This window comes from Pogona vitticeps, chromosome 4, assembly GCF_051106095.1.
Source record: "Pogona vitticeps strain Pit_001003342236 chromosome 4, PviZW2.1, whole genome shotgun sequence".
Classification (NCBI taxonomy): Eukaryota; Metazoa; Chordata; class Lepidosauria; order Squamata; family Agamidae; genus Pogona; species Pogona vitticeps.
In genome coordinates, this window is record NC_135786.1 from 83121100 (window position 1) to 83143673 (window position 22574).

A 22574-nucleotide genomic window follows, 5' to 3' on the forward strand; every position below is an offset into this window, starting at 1 on the left:
AGCAGAACCAAGTGGGGCACATATTTGGCCATAGGAGAGGAAGTATGTCTGTGGACATGGATGTGCACATTTTTAATTTAAATTTATAAGTACTGTATGTCCCATTGATTCAAAAAGGCCTATTCTGGTTCTTAACTTTCTCTGCCACGAATAAGATTTCAGCCAGAGAAGGTTTTTCATAGTAGGCGGAGAAATTAGCCAGAAAGGCTGAACTCAGGTCACCAGGAAATAGTTGTTCTTTTCAACAACTGAGCAGAAAGCACAGTTCTCTAGATAATGATTAATAATTAACCGAGTGCCGTCAAGTCAGTTCTGCCTTATGGTGACCCTTCGGTTTTCCAGGTGGAGAGTACTCCCAGTGATTTATTTTTCCCTTCTGTGGCCATCCTGTGACTGTGCAGCTGGCCCAAAGTGACAGAGACTGGCTCTTCGGGAATGCCCAGTGGGCAAAGCACAAACCGCCCACGAACGCTCCGCCTCCCCTAGTGCTCCTCTATTTCTCCTTCTAGCTGTTCAGGTCAGACGTGAAATGAAGAAGCACACTGGTGCTCTCTAGCTGCCAGGTGAAAGCCATGTGTGAGATGTTTATATGCCACTAACGTGCACGATAGTATTGGAGGAAGAGGGCAGGGGCGATGGGCTTGTGGACTGGCTGGGAGCTGATGACTGATTGGTTCTTTCCCAGTGAAGTTGAACTAGTATGGAAAAAACGTGTTTGAGGAGGATGCAGAAGGCCTAGAAAAGGCATAAAGGAGCTGTTCACAAATAAATTCCTACTTGTGGTGGGGAAATGGTTCCTTCCTCCTCTTCCTTGAGAAGCCGAGACATTCCTTATCTTGTTGAGACTGAGGATACCCAGAAGTGGTGAGCCTGGCTTCTGGAAGGCAAATCAAGCCCGCTGCTTGCTTGTAAGATAAGCAATGGGCAGCAGCAGAGGCAGGGACTTGACATGCGACTTGAAAAAAAATGATACTGAGTCACATGTCACATTCGAGTCATTGGGGGAAAATCCCAAGTCAAGTCCAAATCAATTTGATGGTGTGGCTCGACAAAGCATTTCAAATTGCACATCCCCACCCCTGCCTCCCGCCCTGCTTCCCTTCTCTTCTTCTCCCTCCACTCTGGTTGGGAATCCACAGCCCTGATACTGAGGGTGCAGCTTCTCCCCGCCTCTCAGCCGGCCCCTTGGATCTCGGAAGAGGCCATGGAGACTCAGAGGGGCTCTCAGCCTCGGACCGCTGCCTGCCAACGGTCCTTCGTGTTCTAACCCACCTGCCCTCCCCCTTTCCTGTCTTCTCTATGCTTTTTTAAAACCCTGTTCCTCCCCCCTTCCCGTCCTTCCTTTCAAAGTTGTTGTTTAAGCATAGCTGTCCCACGCTTGCAGCAGATTCACTTCATTGCAGGGGGTCTCAGTGCTTGTGTTGTATTTCCAACCCACAACACAGACACACATTGTATGTGGATGTAAGCATTGTGACCCCTCGGAGGATATGTCCCCTTCTTCTGCTCTCCAGCCTGCAGGGCTCCAAATAGTCCCAAAGAAAATTAATGCCCCAGCCCTGTGTCAGAACAGTGTGGTACCCCTCTTGAAGAGGAAGGATGGATCTATTCTAAATAGAAACACAAGCAAAGTCTTTCCTTTCATGCTAAAGAGTGCCATTTGGGTTCCTTATAGCATAATTACATGCCAGGTGTGGACAGGGATTTTTATTTTCTGCAGCATTGTGCTTGCTTCATTCATCTATAATATGTTGGCTCGTTTTTTGTATTTACACCTCTATCAGAAAGTTCTAATCTTGCCAATAAATGGAAAAAAATATTTGGAAATAGATTAATTAATTACAGAATAATGTATTCGCGAATAGTTTCTGTAAACCAGAATATGATCCTTTTCTTGCAGTTGCATTGGAATAACTATACATTCTGAAAAACGATTTGTTTCTGCACAACTACTTGTTTCTACTGAAATGGTTGTTGCTTCTTCAACGTGGTTCTCTATGAATCCACACCAGTGGGTAAAGACAGCGCCTGTGCTGGCCTCTCGGAATCTTCTAGAGCTAAATAGAAAAGTAACAATGTTTTAGGTTGCCCTGTACAGCGCATGTTCTGCCCGCCAACGGCTCAGTTCCATTTTTCTGCCCGTGGAGTTGGAACCTCTCGGTTAGAGCTGTGAGTTTTTGGCTATTTCTACGTTACCTGACTTGGGATTGTTTTACCGCTTATCTTCCTGCTGTTGCCCTGACCTTGGACTGGCCTTTTGACTTCCCTCTGCCTCTGGCGATCTTTTGTGCCCTTAACGGCCTAATTGGCCTCAATCTACCTCCTGCTGAGGCGCCACGCGCCTACCGGATTTCTTTACTTGAAGCTGCTTCCTATCTTAATAGCCGCTCGTGAACCTTCTGGCTCCCGCTGGGGCGCCACGCGCCTGATTTTTCGATTGTGCAGCGTTACCTTTGGTTAGTCTATGCCTCCTAAAGAAAAGCCATCTCCGAGGAGAGGACCCTTTCGCCTCTGTACCGCTTGCTCCAGAAAACTACCCTTCGAGGATGGGCATTCGCTCTGTTTGTACTGTTTAGGGGAATCACACTCCGTTTCCCACTGCAGACATTGTAAGCAGTTTACGAAAGTCACCCTCAAGGCTCACCAGCAACGTTTGAAATACTCCCTTTGGAAACAGACTCTTTCTGCTTCCCAGCCTTCCGACATGGAAGTCGCTCCTTCTACTTCATCGGTGCGGTCAGAGATTAGAGTGGTCCCATCCCCTGCTCCGGAAACATCTAAGGAGAAGCCCCCTAAGCAAAAATCTAAGGACAAACCTACAAAGAAGACTTCTTCAAAGAAAACACTTACCTCTGCATCGAATGAGTCTTCTAATCCACCGACTTCCGAACACCTGAAAAAGAAGAAAACTGCTATCAAGTCGGCACCGAAATCTAGGGAGGTTACTCTCATTGTTTCTCCGATTTTGGCCTCGCTTCCGTCACCCATACTGGAGGATTCATCTCATGACTGAGAATCCACATCGGATATGGGTACCTCTCTACCTCCCAGATAGGAACCTCCTGTCGTTCTCGAGAGGTCACCGACGGCAAGCCAGATTGGACAAGAGATTTCTGGCTTAGCCAATGCCCCTGATAGCCCTATTCTAACGGGGTGCGCGTCTAGATCCCGGTCGTCGACACCGGAATCTCAAGGCTCCAAGTCTCCACCTTCCCCACCGCGGAGACTGGTGAAGCCTATTGAGACCCCTTCTCCTTGACACCCAGTATCCGATTTGGAGGAGGAGCTTCCATCTAAGAAGACCCAGCGCCATCACAAGTGCAAGCACGGTTCCGGGGTCGACAGGCATAGGAAACATCGCCGTCGGGATTATTCTTCCTCCAACTCCAATGACAGCATGGAGAGGAGGAGGTCCCACCGTCGACGTCGTTGGAGAGACTATTCGTCAGAATCTTCATCAACGTTGAGAGACTGGAGGAGGCGAAGGAGGAGAACTCGTTATGCATCTTCGTCCTTGTCCTCTACTCCTCCCCCGAAGAAGCATCGACAACGTAAACACCTCGTTGTCGATAAGGATGTACAGTCGACCTCGGTGAATAAGGAGACTTCGAAGTCGATGTCATCAAAACCTGTTCCCTCTTCTACACCTGTAAGTCCTCCTCCACCTCCTGACAATCCTCCTCCCCAGAGGTCAGGCAAGGCCAGGGATGCGCCCCATCGTCCTAATATACTTCAGTCTTCTGATAATGATGGCAGCCAAGACTTTCAAACCTCATCTGACCAGGAAGACGAGGGAACTTCTGAGGCCTCCTTAGAGACACCTCTCCCAGGAGAGCCTTTGGGATCGGATGCAGCAGATATTCATCCATCCTCTCCCTCTGAGGATTTTTCATCCTACCCACAAATGGTCTCGAGGATGGCCACTACTTTAAGAATGGAGGTGGAAAAATCACCAGCTCGTGAGGATGACCTCATCTTTGGAGACATCAACAAGGAGAGGTCTCATCCTGTTAGCCTGTCTTATGTACCTGAACTTATGGAGCTTATCATGGAGTACTGGGAACACCCAGCTAATTCCACTTCTATTTCAAGAAGAACAGAGAACATGTACCTCAATGAGACATTCTCAATGGGTACTTTGCAGTACCCAAGAGGGATGGTGGCCTAAGACCTGTATTGGACCTGAGGGACCTCAATTCTTACCTCAGACCTCGTCGCTTCAGGATGGTTACTCTGGAAGGGATCATTCACCTGCTGAAAAAAGGAGATTGGTTTGTTGTGGTGGACCTCAAGGATGCGTACTTCCACGTCACAGTTCACTGGAAATACAGAAAATACCTTCGTCTGATGTTCAAGGACACTATATACCAATTTGTGGCTCTTCCATTCGGCCTATCCACTGCACCGAGGACCTTCACCAAGTGTATAGCCCCGGTGGCGGCTTACCTGCGTTTGCAAGGGATTCAAATTTACCCATACATCGATGATTGGCTGATTGTATCCAGATCCAAGACACAGGCATACAAGAACACTCAACATGTCCTCCATACCCTACAAGCCCTGGGTCTATCTATCGACTACGAGAAATCTCATTTGGAGCCCTCTCAGGTGATGGACTATATAGGAGCATGTCTGGATGCTGTACATGCACGCATGTTCCTGCCTCCAGAACGCATCCAAAAAATCAGGAAGGCAGTTCGGAGGTTCAAACCTCGAAGGACAGTGTCTGCCAGGCTAGCTCAACACCTGCTAGGCCTCATGGCCTCGACAACCGCTGCCCTGCCTCATGCGCGCCTCAAGATGTGCTCACTCCAATGCTGGCTGCTGACCTTGTTCGACCCCGCAACGGAAGTCAACACAAGCGTCTCAGAGTCACACCAGAGCTTGCAGACCAGCTTCAATGGTGGACGTTCCTTCCACACCTTCTGGTAGGAAGACCTTTCCGACCCCTGCAGATCATGAGACAGGTGACAACAGATGCCAGCCCAGTGGGTTGGGGAGCCCACTGCGAGGGCCATCAGATCCATGCACTGTGGTCCCCGCAGGAGTCTGCACTACACATCAATCACCTAGAGATGTTGGCAGTTATAAAGGCGCTCAGAGCCTTTCTCCCCCTTGTGAGAGGCAGAGCTATACAAGTGGTTACAGACAACAACACCACAATGTTCTATGTGAACAAGCAGGGAGGCACACAGTCGAAGTCCCTTCTGTTTCTGGCTGTCCATCTGTGGGAGTGGTGCTACCAGCAACACATCTTTCCGGTAGCCATCCACGTCTCAACATCAGACAATCAACTAGCGGACGAGCTGAGTTGTCGCTCCTTCCAATCCCACGAGTGGGAACTGGATCAGGATGTGTTCCTCACTCTCTGCCGCAGATGGGGCCAGCCACTTGTGGACATGTTTGCGACCCAGGACAACAGGAAGTGCCTAATCTACGCATCCCGTGGCGGGAAAGGGGAAGGATCCCTAGGAGACGCATTTATGGTCCCGTGGAACAAAGGTCTGCTCTATCTTTATCCGCCACTGCCAGTTCTACAGAAAACCATTGTCAGAACTCTGCAGATGAGGGCAGAAGCAATTCTAATTGCTCCTTGGTGGCCACGTCGACCGTGGTTCTCCATACTATTTCAGAATGCAGTGGACAGGGTAACACTACCATTGCATCCGCAACTACTCACTCAGAGCAGCGGAAACGTCCTTCATCCAGACCTGGAGGCCCTCCATTTGACAGTGTAGAGGATTTCCCATCACTGACGGAGGTCATTGATAAGGCACGAAAACCAGCCACAAAGTTGCTTTATAAATACAAGTGGCAGAGTTTTTTGAAGTTTACTAAAGAATGCAATTTACAACCTTCGCCTGTTGCTTTGTCTACTCTCCTGCTGTACCTCCAGCATCTCTTTGATTTCGGATTGTCTAAATCTACTCTGAAGGTTTATACTTCAGCCATTGTTGCCTTCCAACCTCCGGGCTCGGAGTCATCTCGATGGTTTTCTCACCCGACACTTAAAGCCTTCTTTAAGGGTCTATGCAACATGAGGCCACCGGGGAAGAAGCCAGTTCCGCAGTGGTCCTTACAGACTGTACTACATTGTCTTACTAGACATCCCTTTGAGCCTATGGCCTCATGTGACCTTAATTTCTTATCCCTTAAGACCATATTCTTGGTAGCCATCACTTCGGTTAGAAGAGCCAGTGAATTGGCGGCACTACGTGCAGATTCCCCATATCTGCAGTTTTTTAAAGATAAAGTTGTTCTCCACCCTGTTGTTTCATTCCTTCCAAAGGTTGTTTCAGAGTTCCACGTTAACCAGCCTTTGATTTTACCAACGTTGTTTCCTGATGCAGTTACAGATATTGAGCGCATGCTCCATTCTTTGGATGTTCGGAGAGCACTAGCCTATTATGTCACCAGAACTAAGGACTTTAGAAAGGTTCCAAAACGGTTCCTTTGTTTCTATGGTCAGCGTAAAGGGTCTGCCGCCTCACCCTCCTCTCTCTAGGTGGTTGGTTTCCACCATTTCTTTGGCCCATGAACTGCAGAAGAAACCCATTCCTGAGGGTCTCAAAGCCCACTCCACCAGAGCTGTAGCCACCTCAACTGCCCTGCTGCGAGGAATTGACATACAAGAAATCTGTAGATCTGCTACTTGGTCCAACGTGTCCACCTTTGTTACATATTACAAACTGGACCTTCGGGCTAAGAATGAGACCAAGTTTGGAAGGGCTGTTTTGACTTCATTGCTACAGTGACGGCCCACCATCCAGTAAGTGTGCTTGCTAGTCACCCACTGGTGTGGATTCATAGAGAACCACTTTGTAGAAGGACAGGTTACTTACCTGTAAACATGGTTCTTCAAGTGGATTCTCTATGAATACACACGTCCAGCCCGGCCTCCCCACATGTCTGTCACTGGTAGATGAGTTCCAACTCTCTTTATGTGGCGGGCATATGGAACTGAGCTGTTGGCGGGCAGAGCATGCGCTGTACAGGGCAACCTAAAACATTGTTACTTTTCTCTTTAGCTCTAGCAGATTCCGAGAGGCCAGCGCAGGCGCTGTCTTTACCCACTGGTGTGTATTCATAGAGAATCCACTTGAAGAACCATGTTTACAGGTAAGTAACCTGTCCTTTTAAGGGGAAACTTTTCATTTTCACTTTTGTTTTCCCCTTACCTATAAATGTAGGTTTCTTTTGAAACCTGTGAGGAGTTGTGAAAGCAACAGGACAAGATAGCACTGGACAGAAAGGAAGCCACAACACAGAAAACAAAGAAAGAACCACAGTAAGAGTAAGGGGAATTGTTTATCAAATTTTCCTGACACAGCCTTGTTACAGAATTGAGTGGGGACTTGTCAATGCCTCTTTTTCTCATCAAGTACGTACTAGTGCAGCTTGACAGCCTTTCATTTCCTGGTGAAGGGCTCTTGATAAGGAAAATACGTTATCACCATCATTGTAATTATTGTTATTATTATGCATTTATAAGCAGAACCTGGTTTTGGAAGTTATTCTTTCCTCATTTAAACCTCTGCAGAGGTCATGCAAGTTAATCTGGAAGATTATTTTAAAAATAAGCATTATATCTATTTAATTTATTTATCATATGTGGGTTGGTCATTTGTAATTAATTGTCTATTAGAAATTTCTAATCTTGCTAAGAAATGAAGACAATTATTTGGAGAATAAATAAATGTATAAATAAATAAATAAATAAATATTTTTGTAAAAAAGCAAACATGAAAGGCATGTAGCACAAAGCATTTTTTATTTATCTGACTGAAAACTGCATAAATTTCTGGATCTGTATGACAGGCAATGGCACAATGGATATCTGAGCTGGTACGTTGGGTACGTGAACAAATGGAACCTGAACAACGGGAACGTGAACGACGGGAACGTGAACGACGGGAACGTGAACGACGTGAACGACGTGAACGACTGGAACGTGAACGACTGGAACGTGAACGACTGGAACGTGAACGACAAAGGGTAATGGAAGAAGAGAACAGCAAAGGTTAGTGAAACAGAGGATCAAGAGCTCTTGTCTAAAAAGGGCACCATTTCTACCCAGACTTCCTGCTCAGAAAGGAAGACCAGAAAAGGGAGGAGAGCAGCAGGTGCCCCTTCCTCTTGCAAGTAGAGGAAAAATCAAGCTGAAAGGGAAGGATCTCTTTTGCTTTCAATCTCTGTCTCCCATCCTCTCTTCAGAGGACAGCGTGACTGGCGTTCTCTCCCTCCCTTGTATTCAGAGATCAAATAATAACATAAATGAATAGTTAACACGGTTAGTTACCCTGGTTTTCAAGAAACTATATTTCACAGATGTTACTGTTTCTAAGGTGGTATTCTTTATCTGCCGGTTTTATGCATCTGTGCCAACTACGAAGTGAGCTGAGATTTTTGAAATTGATAAGAGCATGCCAATATCTCCAGATACTTGAAACAACACCACGGTGTGCATTTTAAAAGAAAAATCAAAAGTTGCACGGAATTGCCCTGTTGGGGCTCCACATTTCGGCTGAAGTCACCTGCAAGGTCCTCCCTGTGGCTCTCTTCCTCTGCTTTTCTTGTTTTCATGGTTATGTGGAGTGTTCTCTCTCCGCGAGAACTCTCTGCAGTTCTTTCAGAGATTCCTGGCCACTAGGAGCAAGGGAGACACAGCAGCACTATGTCTTCCACCCCACGGCTGCGTCTCTTGTCGCCCCACCCAGTCTTTTACTGACTCAAACACAGCACTCCTCCTGTGTCCCTGCCCTTCACCTCCGAGCTATTCTGCCTGCTGACAAAATAGTCCAAAGTCCTCAACATGCCTGGGAGGGTGTGCCTGTTGAGAACTTCCCCGTCCCCTCCCTCTGTAAATGGAAGGCCTTGTGATTTCTTTAATAATTAAGTTACCTCAGGAGTTTCCCTTTGTGTTTTGCTGCATCAAGTTGAAAAAGAAAAAAAGATGTCCCTCAGAATTTAAGATTTTTAAAACCATGGCACTATGGATAATTTGAGGAGAGGAAAGCTCTACATTTCCAGGAGTATTGTAATCAATTTATAAATAATTAGCCTTAGAAAGATGGGTTTTAAGTGGGTGTTTTGTTCATCAATTTGTTGGGGTGAAAACACCTTTTCATAGTGAAGGTTCAATATTTCTGTGTGTTGCTCAATGGCATGTCCTCCTCCCCGTCTTCCTCCCCTCCCCCCCTCCCCTGCTTCATCTTCTTCTGAGATTGCCCCCAACTGTTCTATGATGCTTTTAAAAATACGTAGCATATATGATTGCTGTGCCATGGACCTTGTTAGGTACATAATTTTTCAAAGTACAGAGGGCTCATACTTAATGCGTTGAAGCCTGCACAATTAGGTGTGTATTGAAATAGTTAAAAATAAATAAAGAAAACTATTTTACAAAATACAATTTCAAGATTATTCCCCCCCCCCAAATATCCCCCCCTAAATATTTTTACCCCCTTAGGTGCTGACTGTATGCTGGAAAAACCATGGAGGCCGATTGATCTGTCATCTGGGTAGGTTTACGACTTGGCCTTGCCTGTGTTACATTTCATGATCATGTGCATTAACCATAGGTCTGAAGGGCATTTAATTGTGAAAATAGAAAGCAAATGGTGGCTCACGGATGGTGGGATCACTGTAGTGTCTTACCTCAGGAGAGCGCCAGTTAGAAGGAGGTTGAAATATGCCAGGAAGGAGCAAAAGTTGGCCCATGGGTTGCATGCCCAGAGCCTACATAGTACTTTCCCTCAATCTTTCCAAAGTTTCTCTGAAATTTGAGGCAACTTGAAATATCCAACGGTGCCCCCTGGGGATGTAATTGGTTACCTGGGAGCCTTTGTGCCACTCTGTCTTTCTTATGTGGGGGAAAACCCCTTTGGGCCTTCATGAAGTATGTGAGTGTGTGGGGAGGTAATGCCTGCAGATGACCAATGACTCTCCATGATTGGCATTACTGGTTATTTAAAGCCCTGGAAACCCTCCATCCATCCATCCATCCATCCATCCATCCATCCATCCATCCATCCATCCATCCATCCATCCATCCATCCATCCATCCATCCATACTACCTCTCTCTGGGTAGTTTTCATTGGGAGGTTTTAGGGGACAAAGGGAAGATTAGAGGGCAAGTGACATGTGTGTGTGGAGAAGGGTCGCACTGGGTGGATCCGACTACACTTACCTTGCCATCTGCCCTTGTTTTGTGCAATCCCCTAAGGTCATGTCAGCAATGTATTCCAAGTGTCTGGTATGTGCTTGTTGGGTGTGGTGGGTTCTCAGCAAGTTAAAGCAGGGCATAAATCCCATGGGATCCTGCAGTCTTCATCAAGAAGGATGCCATAGCATAAGACCCACACTAGAAGAACAGCTTGGGGTGCAGGTTCCTGCCTGGTCAAAAAGTAGGGGGAAAAGCCAAGTGACACCCACATTTCTCTGCATTGTGGTAAATATCATGCAAGACCTTAGTGAATACAGTGGTGCCTCAACTTACGAACTTAAATGGTTCTAGAAGATGGTCGTAATTGGAAATGGTCGCAAGTTGAAGCACCATTTCCCATAGGAATGCATTGAAATACCATTAATCCACTCTGGCCAAAGAAAAAATCACACATACCCCCCAAAATCACTGCAAGACTCATTGGAAATGCGATTAATTTCTTCTGGCCGAAGGGGGGGGGGAGAAGAAAAGCAATCAAGCGTGCAAGACTCATCGGAAATGCACAGAAAACAAATGGAGCAGATCAGAAATGCAAAGAAAACAAAGGAAAAGGCAAGGGAAGCATGCAAGACCCATCAGAAATGGGGAACCCCCCCAAAAGCAACCAACCCTCCAAGACCCATCGGAAATTGGAGGAAACAAAAAAACCAAAGACCCAACAGAAACGGGAAAAAATCCAAAAAGCAAGCAAACCCCAAGACCCATTGGAAAAGGGGAAAAATCCAAAAAGCAAACAACCCCCAAGACCCATTGGAAATGGGGAAAAACACTCCAAAAGGCAACCAACTCCCCCAAGACCCATCGGAAAGGGGAAAAAAAACAAAAAACAAACAAAACCCCCAAGACCCATCACAGCATAGAAACATATACCTCCCCCAGCCCAAAACCACACTGCAAAAACACCCAGAACCGTTTTTAAAAAGCATAAAGCAGCACCTTACCTTGCCAGGCAGCCTCCTTGGATTGCACACTCTCTAACTGCTGGGGCGAAAGAGTTGCAACAGACCTGGGCAAAGTGCGGCCTGAGGGCCACATATGGCCCACGAGCCACTCCTGTCCAGCCCGCGGACAGTTTTAAACATCAAAACCATTTATAGCTTTTTGTCTAAAGTTGATCAGTTGCTTGTCTTTAACATACTGCAAACAACCTCTTTAGTATTTGTGAAGATTAACAAGTTTAAAATAAAAACAATCATAACATCACTGTTTCATTTTATTTTTAAGTAAAGTTGGTTTGGCCCCCGAACACAGTTCAGATTTTTCATGTGGCCCCCTTACAGAAATTAATTGCCCAGCCCTGAGCTACAAAGAAGCAGCCTCATCATCACCTACAGTTAGCAATTTGAATTCCCCGTTGTTTTCCCCTGCCTTTTTGTGTTCGTAAGTGGAAGCTCTGGTCACAAGTAGAAGCAAAATTTTGCAGCCAGAGCTGGTCGTAAATAAAAATGGTCGTAAGGAGGGATGTTTGTAAGTCGAGGCACCATTGTATAATACCCGCTGTGGTTACTAAGGATGATATTTAGTATGACGCCCATTCAAACGGCTAAGTTCACTTCACCTATGGAAGAAGACTGGATTCTCGGCCACACAGTCTGGTGATTTACTACACCATCGTCTTTCTTATACTTTTGAGCAGGGTTCTTTTTTTTCTTGTTTTGTCCAACCCCCTTTAAAAAGGGGGGCACTTCAAAGCTGTCTAAGAGAATGTAGTTGATCCTAGTGTGTTTTGCTAAGCTGGTGTGTTTCACTTTCTCAACAGAGGAAGAAAACAACTGATGGATGAGATCGCAGGATATAAGCGTCCCTTAAAATTGGTGCCAAAAATCCGGGTTCTGTTCATTGGGCAAATTGGTGCTGGGAAGTCCAGCTTTTTCAACTCAGTGGATTCCATTTTCCAGGGCTACGTGCTTCATCTTGCAGCGACAGGAGCAGATGACAAAAGTCTGACAAAGAAGGTTAGCGTCAGGTTGCAAAATCTAAAATCAAGATGTGTTCCCAGAAGCTGGCCCCTTTTTCATCAGTTAATCAATCCTCAATGAAACACAAAGCAATTGTCAGGGCTGTTTTTCAACAAAGGTGAATGGGCGAAATCAGGTTGTATTTTGAATAGTGTTCTTTTCCTCTCAGCTGCTGGATCTTCTAATACAGAGAAGAAGGTAGCCTGTAGACTATATTGACTACTGCCATTGGTGTTGTCAACATTTAGGCTCCCCATTCCTATGTGAAACTTGGTACAGTGGTGGCTCGCCTAACGACGATAATACGTTCCAGGAAAATCACTGTTAAGTGAAAACATCGTAAAGTGAAATTAAAAACCCAATTGAAACGCATTGAAACCCGTTCAATGCATTCCAATGGGGTAAAAACTCACAGTCCAGCAAATATCCTCCATACGGCGGCCATTTTAGCTGCCTGTATAGTGAGGAATCCATCCCTAAACACAGCGGGGAGCAATTTTAAGCACCCGGTGGACATTTTGAAAATCTGACGATCAGCTGTTTTTGATCGTCGTAAAGCAAAAATTGTTTCCTGAAGCAGGGAACCAATCATCGCTAAGTGAAATTCCCTCATTTAGACCATTGTTTTGCGATTACAATTGCGATCGCAAAAAGATGGTCATTAAGCAGATTCGTCGTAATACGGGGCAATCATTAAGCGAGGCACCACTGTATGATTTTTCCTGATGGCAACATGGGCATGATATGGTGCTGCAAAAAGAGAGGCAACATTTCACATCCATAAACCAGAAGTTGTTCATTTTTTGGAGGAATTAAATTTCTTGGCTTTTTAAAGTGGATGTTTCTGTATGCACATACTACACAAAAATTCCAAAAGAAACTTCCCTCATTTAGTATTATATTAGAGGATCCTAGAAGACAAGCACATAATCTGTACTGTGGCTACTGGGAGAGGACAGAAGCAAAAACAGTGGGCCAATGACTGTAGTCTCTCTTTGCCAACCTGTTTTGAAGGGCTGTTTTTGGACAATAAAATAGTGAAGCAACAGCGTGTATGAGGGCAACACATAAGTGGTGCCCCGCAAAGCGAGGTTAATCTGTTCCGGATTAACCATCGCTATTCGGAAACATCACTAAACGGAATAGAAAAACCCATTGGAATGCATTAAACTTTGTTTAATGAGATCCAATGGGCCCCAAACTCACCGTTCAGCGATGTTCCTCCACAGTGCTGCCATTTTCGCATCCTCGGTAAGCAAGGGCAGGGCGCAAAAATGCTGCGCGTGGCCATTTTGGAACCGCCGATCAGCTGGCTGAAAATGGGGCCAGCGCTTGGCCAGGAGGGCAGAGGAAGGCTCCCCCTCCCTCCTCCCAAGTGCACCCCCACTTTTTCGGCTGGCTGACCGGCCGGCGATCGGGCAGGAGGGGGCGCGAAGGCTCCCCCGCCCCCTCCCGAGCGCACGCCAGCTTTTTCGGCCGGCTGACTGGCCGGCCGGGTGAGGGGTCTGGAGGAGGCCGCCGGGAACACCCGGGCCTTGCCCGGCCTCCCGGCTTTCCCCAAGCCACCCCTCATTCTTGTCTCCCAGTGGCGGCAGCGGAGATGGGGGTGAGGGGTGGCTTGGGCAAAGCCGGGAGGCAGGGCAAGGCCCGGGTGTTCCCGGCGGCCCTCCTCCCAGTGGAGGCTCCCACCCAGCTGAGCAGCGGGAGCTTCCAAAGGGGAAGCCCCCGCTGCTCAGCTGGGCGAAAATGCCGGTAGTGGCTTCCGAAGGACTGCGGGGCAGGGCTCCCCGGTGGTCGTTCCGAAGATACCACCGGCATTTTCCCCCAGCCGAGCGGTGGGAGCCGGTCAGCTGGGGGAAAATGGGCTATGGGGAAAAATCGCAAAGTGATTTTTCCCCATAAGCAACATCGCAATGCGATCACAAAAGCGATCGCAAAAAAGCCATCGCTATGCGGATTCGTCATTAAACGGAGCACCCGTTAAGCGAGGCACCACTGTAATGGGGAAACACACACACCTTTAACCTCTCAGGTAAACTCATGTTGCCATATCTGTTCTTCAGAGTGCAGATTTTAAAGCCCTGTTCCAATTTTCAAAGCCTTGTTTGGGCTAGGCATCCTGCACATAAAAAGCCATACTATGCCAAAAACTCTATGAACATGTGTGTATGCTTTCCAAAAGATGCGCCCTTGCCTTTTGAAATTGAAAAAAGGGAGAGCTGTGAGTTAGCAAAGAATCTCACTGGAAAGCTACCTTGGGTTCTTTTAAAGAGAAAGGTGGGGTAAAAATATTTTAAATAAATAAATAAACCAAGGCCAAAATTATCCATATTATGTGAAAAGAAGACCACGAAGAAAGGCAAGAACAAGTCAACTCATTTGAAATGTGTTGTTGGAAGACAGCTTTGCAGACATCATTGATGCTGCCCTTTGCCATTTAAGCCTGGCATTCCACCCCCTTTCAGCTTTCTTAACTGTTCAGGTTTCATATCCGTTATCAGAAAGACAAGAGTGTGGATGATTTTGGTCTTGGTCACCAGTGACACATTAATACACTTGATGATATTTTCTAATTCCTTAATTGTTGCCCTTCCTAGTCTCATTCTTCTGATTTCTTGATTGCAGTCTCCATTTGTGTTGATGGTTGAGACAAGTATACAAAATTTCTACTGTAATTTCATCATTTTCAATGCAGTTGTGCAGTTCTTCATCACTGTTCAACTGCAACTGTGTTTTGGAACTTTCTTCTTTCACATTCACTAAAGTCATTACAAGTCATTGTGGGTTTCCTTCAGTCAGATGGTGTTATCTGTATCTCTTAAGTATTGATGTTTCGTTCACCAATTTTCACTTCTCCTTCATGTGAATCCATTCCTGTTTTCTTAATTATATGCTCTGAATACAGATTCAATAGAAAAGAAGGTAAAATGCACCATTGTCTGATACTTCTGCCTAGACTATAGAGCATAGACTGATCTTCTGAAGTTCTTTGGTGCTCTCCAGTAGCATGTGGATATATGCAATACAATCTTCTTTTTGGAATTCATTCATCAGACATTTCTTGCACAATATATAGTAAAAGTCTTTGTTGCAATATGTTGATAATCACTTTGCTTGTATAAGAAATTAAAATGATATTTAGTAAGTTCACTCATTGGCATCTCCTTTTTGTGGACTGGAATGTATATCGAGCATTTCCAGTCTGTGGGACTTTGTTTTATTTCCCATACGTATTGCCAGATTCTTGTTAGGATTCTGATGGCCATATTCAGTCTCTGTGGCTTGAAACAGTTCTATTGGTATTCCATTTATCCCTGGTGATTTATTTCTTCCTAGTTCTTTCAGAGCAGCTTTCATTTCATTTTCTAGAAGTGCAGGTTTTTCATTGTAGGATTCTTCTTCAAAGGACTCTCTGTCATCCTTCTGTCCCTTCTTTATAGGTGTTCAGTATCATTTCCCCACTTTTTCTCTATTTTATCCTGGTTGCCTATGTGTGTGTAAACCATTTGTGCTTTAAAAAAAAGTAACCCAAAAATCCTTTGTCAAAACTTCCCAAATTTGGTGGAGAGGAAGAGGACACTGTCTGCTACAACTCTGTCCTATTTGGTGCTGATCTGAAGGCCAGGTTAAAAGTTATAATTTTTGCTTGGGCTGACCCCACTTTTGGAATTGTCTGATTGGAATTGTCTCAGCGGGCTGCCTCTATTCTTAGTTTTGTGACACAGGTTATAAAAAAAAATGGAAAGGTGGTTCTTTTTGTCTACCTGTACTTGATGCCTCTTATTTACATATTTAAAAAACACACATGGATGAGAATTTACTTTACTATTTATTTATTTGCCCTTAAAAATAGTACAGGACCTATGAAGTGAAAAACAGAAGCACTGGAAAGCCATTGCCCATCATCTTCTGTGACACCATGGGGCTAGAAGAAAGAGAACTCGCCAGCCTGAAAATGGATGATGTGATCAACATATTAAAAGGACACATTCCTGATGGGTATCAGGTAGGATGTGCCACCTAAAACTCTACAGCTCATGTGAAGTAAAGGAAGAGTTATTCCAAAATCTGAGTATCTACTCAGGCATATTTACACAATGTCATAAAGCTGTCTCTTTGTCATTTGGTAGGATAATTTTGGTATATTTGTTTCATGCAAGACATTTGTATTGATGTGGAACACATTTTTCCTGAGTAGGCATTTCAGATGTCGGTTTGTGTCTAGCAGTTTCTTGCAGGAATTGGGTTGCGTTCTAGCTATTCTCTGTTGTTTCTGCTGATTGCTATTATCTCTTTTTATTTTCAGTTTAATCCAAGCGCAGCTATGCAACCAAGTGCACCTGGCTACATTAAGTATCCCTCTCTGAAGGACCAGATTCACTGTGTTGTATTTGTCATTGATGGATCCAAGGTTGAAATTCTCTCTGAGAAGGTGGAAGGAAAGTTAAAAGAAATTCGACAAAAAGTTATTGAGCTTGGTCAGTTTCACATATTAATGCTTGAAACTAAACGATCACAGAGTGATGATGCATATTTGTAGTTTTGGACCTAAACTCATGGAATTCCAGTAGCCATGCTGCCTTGGGGATTCTAGGAGTTGTACTCCAAAAGCACACTGATGTGCACAGGAAGTGCTGGTCAAGCGATTCTGAGAGCTGGAACAATCATGATTTACAATGATAAGATAACTTTTAATGTTTACCTGCTTTCACTTGTGTTTTACTTAGTGAATAATGTACACTATTTTTCTGTTTATAAGACGACCTGATGTATAAGCCGATCCCCACTTTTCTAACCCCAAATTAGAAAATTTGATCGCTGCTTTCCCTGCCACTTCCTAAACCCTGGGCTTTGGAAGGGGAAAGCAGGGATCAAACTGCATGATCCTGTTTGAGTGCTACTTTCCTCCTCCTTTTGCTAAGCCCCACGGGATTTAGAAAAAGGAAGCAGAAAGCAGGGATCAAAGGGCTGCACAATCAGAGCCCACAACCAGTGGCAGAGGCAGCAGGAGGAGGCAGAGACAGATGCAAAGGAGCAGTGACGTTCGGTCGTCTCTTGCGGCTGTTTTTTTATTGCTGCTGCCGCCAGGCTCCTCCTCCAGTGTTTGTCTTCTTCGGGCAGGGAACAAGGCAGAAACATGAGCTGGAGATAAGCCCCTTAAGTGGTGCTGAAGGGGGCGTTTGAGTGCTGGCGGCAGCAGTTAATGGGCAGCTGCAAGAGGTGTCCGATCACTGATTCTTCTTTGCCTCACTCTCTGCCTTGTGTTGCTGCCTTCCGAGTATAAAACGACCCTCAATTTTTCTCTAATTATTTTAGGAAAAAGTATCATTTTATACATGGAAAAATACGGTACAGTGGTGCCTCGCTTGATGATTACCTCGTTAGACAAGAAAATCACTTGACGATGAAGTTTTTGTGATCACTTTTGCGATCGCAAAACAATGTTTTAATAGGCAAAAATCGCTTAACGGCGATCGGTTCCTTGCTTTGGGAACCGATTTTTTCGCTTAACGACGATCTTCACAGCTGATCGTCAGTTCTTCAAAATGGCTGCCCGTTGTTTAAAATGGCTCCCCGCTGTGTTTTAGGATGGATTCCTCACTTTACAGGCACCTAAAATGTCATCCCTATGGAGGATCTTTGCTGGACGCTGAGATATTTCGCCCATTGGAACGCATTGAATCGGTTTTCAGTGCATTTCAATGGGCTTTTTCATTTCGCTTGATGAGGATTTCGCTTAACAGCGATTTGAACAGAACAAATTATCCTCATCAAGCGAGGCACCACTGTAGTTTAATTTTTTTTAATGTTTAGCTTCTTACATTTTAAATTTTATTCTTTTAATATTGTGAACCATCTTGGGTGTCCTAATGTCCTTATAGTTTCTGTTCCAAGAATGGCAGGGTAACTATTTCAAAAATTTGCTGGTTTGAAATACTTCCTTTCTCTTGATAAGACATCCATGACAGTGAATTCAAGAGACTGGGAAATCCATGTTTCATGATACTGCTCTTTCAATAACTTGTTTTCTCCTTCCAGAATTGCCACAACTTGTATTACTTACTAAAGTGGATGAAATCTCTTCTTTTCTTAAAGAAGACGTTTCAGATGTGTACAAAAGCCAAGCTGTTAAACAAAAGGTAAATGCTGTTTATTGTTCTGCATGTCAATGTCATTGTTTTAAACAGGCAGCCATGCTCTTACACGGTCAGGCTATGCACAGTGTTCTGGCCTTTTCTTTTGTTTTTACTCACCCATGGAATGAACACTCATCACTGCTATGTTCTTAAGTCATTGTAGGAAAGGAATACATATACTCAGCATTTAGGTTGCAGTCTTCCCCACATGTACTAGCACTTCAGTCTCTTTTATTCTGGACACCTGCTTCCATGTAAACATCCATAGGCTTCTCTGCAAGCAGTGAGTCCCTTTTGATCAATAGAACTTACAGATGAGTCACTTCACCAAATCCCCACTGATTCAATAGGCCCCCTGTAGTATGACTTGCTACACTAAACAACAGGATTTCTGCCATTCATGTAATTTGTTTTTATCGTAAAGGAAGGCTGCACTTAGAATTCCACAAGAAATCCATATTTCTTTCTACTGACTTATGGAGACCCTCTGAATGAGTGATCTCCAAAAGGTCCTGTCTTCAACTGCCCTGCTCAGTTCTTGTAAACTCAAGCCTGTTGCTTCCTTTAGGGAGTCCATCCAACTCAGATTTGTCTTTTCCAGAGAATCCTGCCTTCTAAGAATGTTCCCAACACAGGAGAGCCTCAGTTTCATCATTTTTCTTGTCTCAAGAGATAGTCCAGGCTTGATTTGAATTAGGACTCACTTGTTCATCTTTCTGGCAGTCTCAGGTATCCAGAAAAAACACATTTCAGAGAAATACATTTTCCCTTTTAGCTTTCTTAACTGTTCAGCTTTCACATCCATACATAATGAGATGAGAAATACAAGAACGTGGATGATCTTGGTTGCCAGTAACACATCCTTACACTCTATGATCTTTTCTAACTGCATCCTTGTTCCCAGTCTCCTGAGTTCTTGGCTAGAGTCTCTAACTGGATGTATGACTGATCCTATGCACACAAAATTTCTATTTCAGTTTCTTCATCCTCAATGCTGAAGTGTTGTAGTTCTTTTGCAGTCATGGCTTTTGTCCTCTTAACATTCAACTACAGTTCTGCTTGGGCACTCTCTTCTGCTTTTACTAAAAGGCATTTCAAGACATTGCTGCTTCCTGGCAATAAGAAGGTGTCATCTTTATCTCTGAAATTCTTGAGATTTCTTCCATCAGTTTTCTCTCCTTCATCTGAATCTGTTCTGCCTTTCCATATGATATGTTCCATGTACAGAATGAACAGAAATCTAGAAAAATCCAAATCCTTTTTCAAAAGTCAGAAGGGGAAACCAAAGTTAATAAATTCAGCAAAAATAAACTGTTGGTATGTTTTGTCAAAAGCTTTTTCAGCATCAGGCAAAAGAGAATTTTTGCTTATTGATCATCTGACTTCTAAATGTCTTATCATTAAGTAAAGAAACATTAAGCTGATCAGGTCTCTCGCTAATCAAATCTACTGCTGCTCTCAGATCACTGGGACCACGAGTGCCATGTATAGACCCAACCTGGTCTGGAGGTACTAGGGTTTTAGTGATCTTTTGGTGCCTCTTGGTTATTATAGCCATTAATATTACATGAACATTCATGAAAGAAATAGGTTTGCACATTGTCGTTCTTGCCAGGCTTCGGAACCACTATAATATACTCATGGTATAACATAGAAGGCAGGGATCTGATGGTATATTGGTGTTAAAAGATCTAGAAAAGGCTCTCCAGGAAATCCATCTGGTCCTCAGGATTTATCAGTATTCATATTCATAATCACTGCCTTTATTTCATCTCTGACCCAAGACAAAGAAACTGTTGCTGTAGATGATGTAGGCAGAGTAAACCAAGATGAGAAAAGAATGCTTTTATCAGTTGTCTGCCCTAACTATATTGTCCTGAGTAAAACATATGGAATTGTTGGTATAACTCCTTAATGGTTAGAGCAGTACGTTAATGGAACCAGTTACCTCGGGAGTTGGTGAGTGCTCCTACACGGGAGGCATTCAAGAAAACTTAGCTAATCACCTGGTAGATGACCTTTGATTGTATTACTGCATTGAGCAGGGGGTTGGACTTGATGGCCTTGTAGGCCCCTTCCAACTTCACTTTTCTATGATTTTATTATTCTATCCTTAGATTTGTATTCCTGCATTGAGCAAAGCATTGAACCTGATGACTTTATAGGACCCTTCTAGCTTCATTGTTCTATGATTGTAATATTTATTTTGACAAGGCTGGCAGGCATTTCATTGTTTTCATCTTTGTCAGTGGGATGCAATTTTTGATTGACATTTGGCATTTTGCAAATCATGATAAAGATTAGGTGTGGGGGATGTTGGAAACTAGCTTTTACATGCTTCTCACTATGATGCAAGTACTAGTTGATCTTTCACTGATACTAAGGTATCGTGATAGCTTTTTGATCATCTGACTTCTAAATGTCTCATCTTTAAGTAAAGAAGCATTAAGCTGCCCCAGAACAGGTGGGTTATCCCAGTCTGGAAACTGAAGGAATATGAGATTGCTTATGACTTGATTATTTTTCAAGTCATAAACATAGCTATGACTTGAAAAATAGTGCATAGTTACTGGCTCTTATCACATCCTCAGTACATGTAGTAATCTGAGGCGTCAAAAAGATTGAAACAAAAAAATAATAATCAAGTCATAAACAATTGTGTTGCACAGATAAACAACTTCAAGGGATTCCTCAGTATTCCTGCCAAATTTCATCTGAATCTGTTTATATTTAGTCGTGAGACTATGGTAGTAGCACACACACACAAATGCATGCACAAATTCACCCATTTGTATTATTATAAAAAGTACTGACAATGTATTCCAGTAATTTAGTTTGTGCAGTAGTCAGTTCTTCTAACTTTGTCCCATCTCCCCGCCAACCTAGCAGTTCAAAAGCATGCAAATGCAAGTAGATAAATAGGTAACACCTCGGTGGGAAGGTAAAACAGTGTTCCCTAGTGATGCTGGCCACATGACCACAGAAACTGTCTTCAGACAAGCGCTGGCTCTACGGCTTGAAAACGGGATGAGCACCACCCCCTAAAGTCAGACACGACTGGACTGAAATGGTGAAGGGGAACCTTTACCTTTATCTTTTACAGTTCTTCTAACAGAGCAGCATAGCCATCCAGAAAACACACAGAAGATTCCAGACAGTCACTTCACAGGGCCAGCAGTACCCAGACCATATCAATGGACACCTTTTTCTGAAACCAAAGCAGAGTTCTTTTGACAATCTGTCATGTTCTTATTTCCTCTACAGATGGAGATAGCATCAGGAAAACTTGGCATCCCTTTGAGTCAGATAGTTCCTGTAAGAAATTACTTTTCAGAGGTGGAGCTCACAGATGATGTTGATATCCTTATTCTTTTGGCCGTGAGGCAGATTGTGCGGTTTGCCCAACGATACCTTGATAATATCTCTGCAGATCAAAGACCTGTGGATGATTATTATTCTGATTCTTTAAATGTTTAATATGCCACTTACATTTCCAAGTTTTTTCAGATTTCTTATAGAAGTAATGAAATTGATTTTATTTGCACCTGATTAATATTTACATATTTAAAGCTGCAAAACTATCTTAATGTTCAAATATCTCACTAGCCGCCGAGAGTGGTCGAATAGATCAGATGGGCGGGATATTAAATAAATAAATAAATAAATAAATAAATAAATAAATAAATAAATAAATAAATAAATAAATAAATAAATAAATAAATAAATAAATAAATAATGTCCTGTGTTTCTAAGTACTGTACAGATAACATTGTCACGTGTCACTGAGCTATTCAATGATTTTAATCTTGTTCTCTGAGGTTTGGGTTGTTTATGTTATATTGGATATGGTAATTTTTTGCATTTTGAAGGGAATTACTTTGTGTTCTAGGAAGAGAAGGCCCCAGTCCTTTTTTACCTTGATGTAACACAAATGGCATGAATCTGTATAGCTAAATCCCACAAGGTAAGGACTTATGTAGGCCTCTGCTTTTGCATGCTGTGACTTGGTTTAGCAAATAGATATGCCAACTTCATACCAATAACAGATCTCTGTTGAGATTTAAGCTAATTTCATTAGCTGGTGGATACAACCATTAGGATCTTGGCCTGTGTATTTTAATATTAAGGCACTGTGAAGAGGAACCAATTAAAGCGGGCAATTTTGGAAGTGAGTCGCCCCCTCCCTCATCTCGGGTGGATAAAGGAAACACTGCATTAAGTAAATTACCTCAGGAAGTGCAAGAGATATCTCT

General features: G+C 43.8%; 1 protein-coding gene and 1 long non-coding RNA gene across 2 annotated transcripts; one reads left to right on the forward strand and one right to left on the reverse strand.

Moving 5' to 3' along the window:
- Positions 1-1319: 1319 nt before the first annotated feature.
- LOC140706323 (uncharacterized) lies at positions 1320-4268 on the reverse strand. Its single transcript, XR_012085962.2, has 3 exons — positions 4204-4268; positions 2851-2893; positions 1320-2057 (listed from the first exon to the last, which is right to left on the reverse strand). It is a non-coding gene; the product is annotated as an uncharacterized LOC140706323 (long non-coding RNA).
- A 2949-nt stretch (positions 4269-7217) lies between these two features.
- On the forward strand, positions 7218-22057 carry LOC110089475 (interferon-induced protein 44-like). The gene is made up of 8 exons (XM_020812573.3): positions 7218-7288; positions 7819-8020; positions 9470-9521; positions 11986-12181; positions 16038-16190; positions 16491-16662; positions 18224-18324; positions 21586-22057. Exons 2-8 carry the CDS (start codon positions 7822-7824, stop codon positions 21796-21798), a joined length of 1086 nt encoding a protein of 361 aa, XP_020668232.3. The 5' UTR covers positions 7218-7288; positions 7819-7821; the 3' UTR covers positions 21799-22057.
- Positions 22058-22574: the final 517 nt, after the last annotated feature.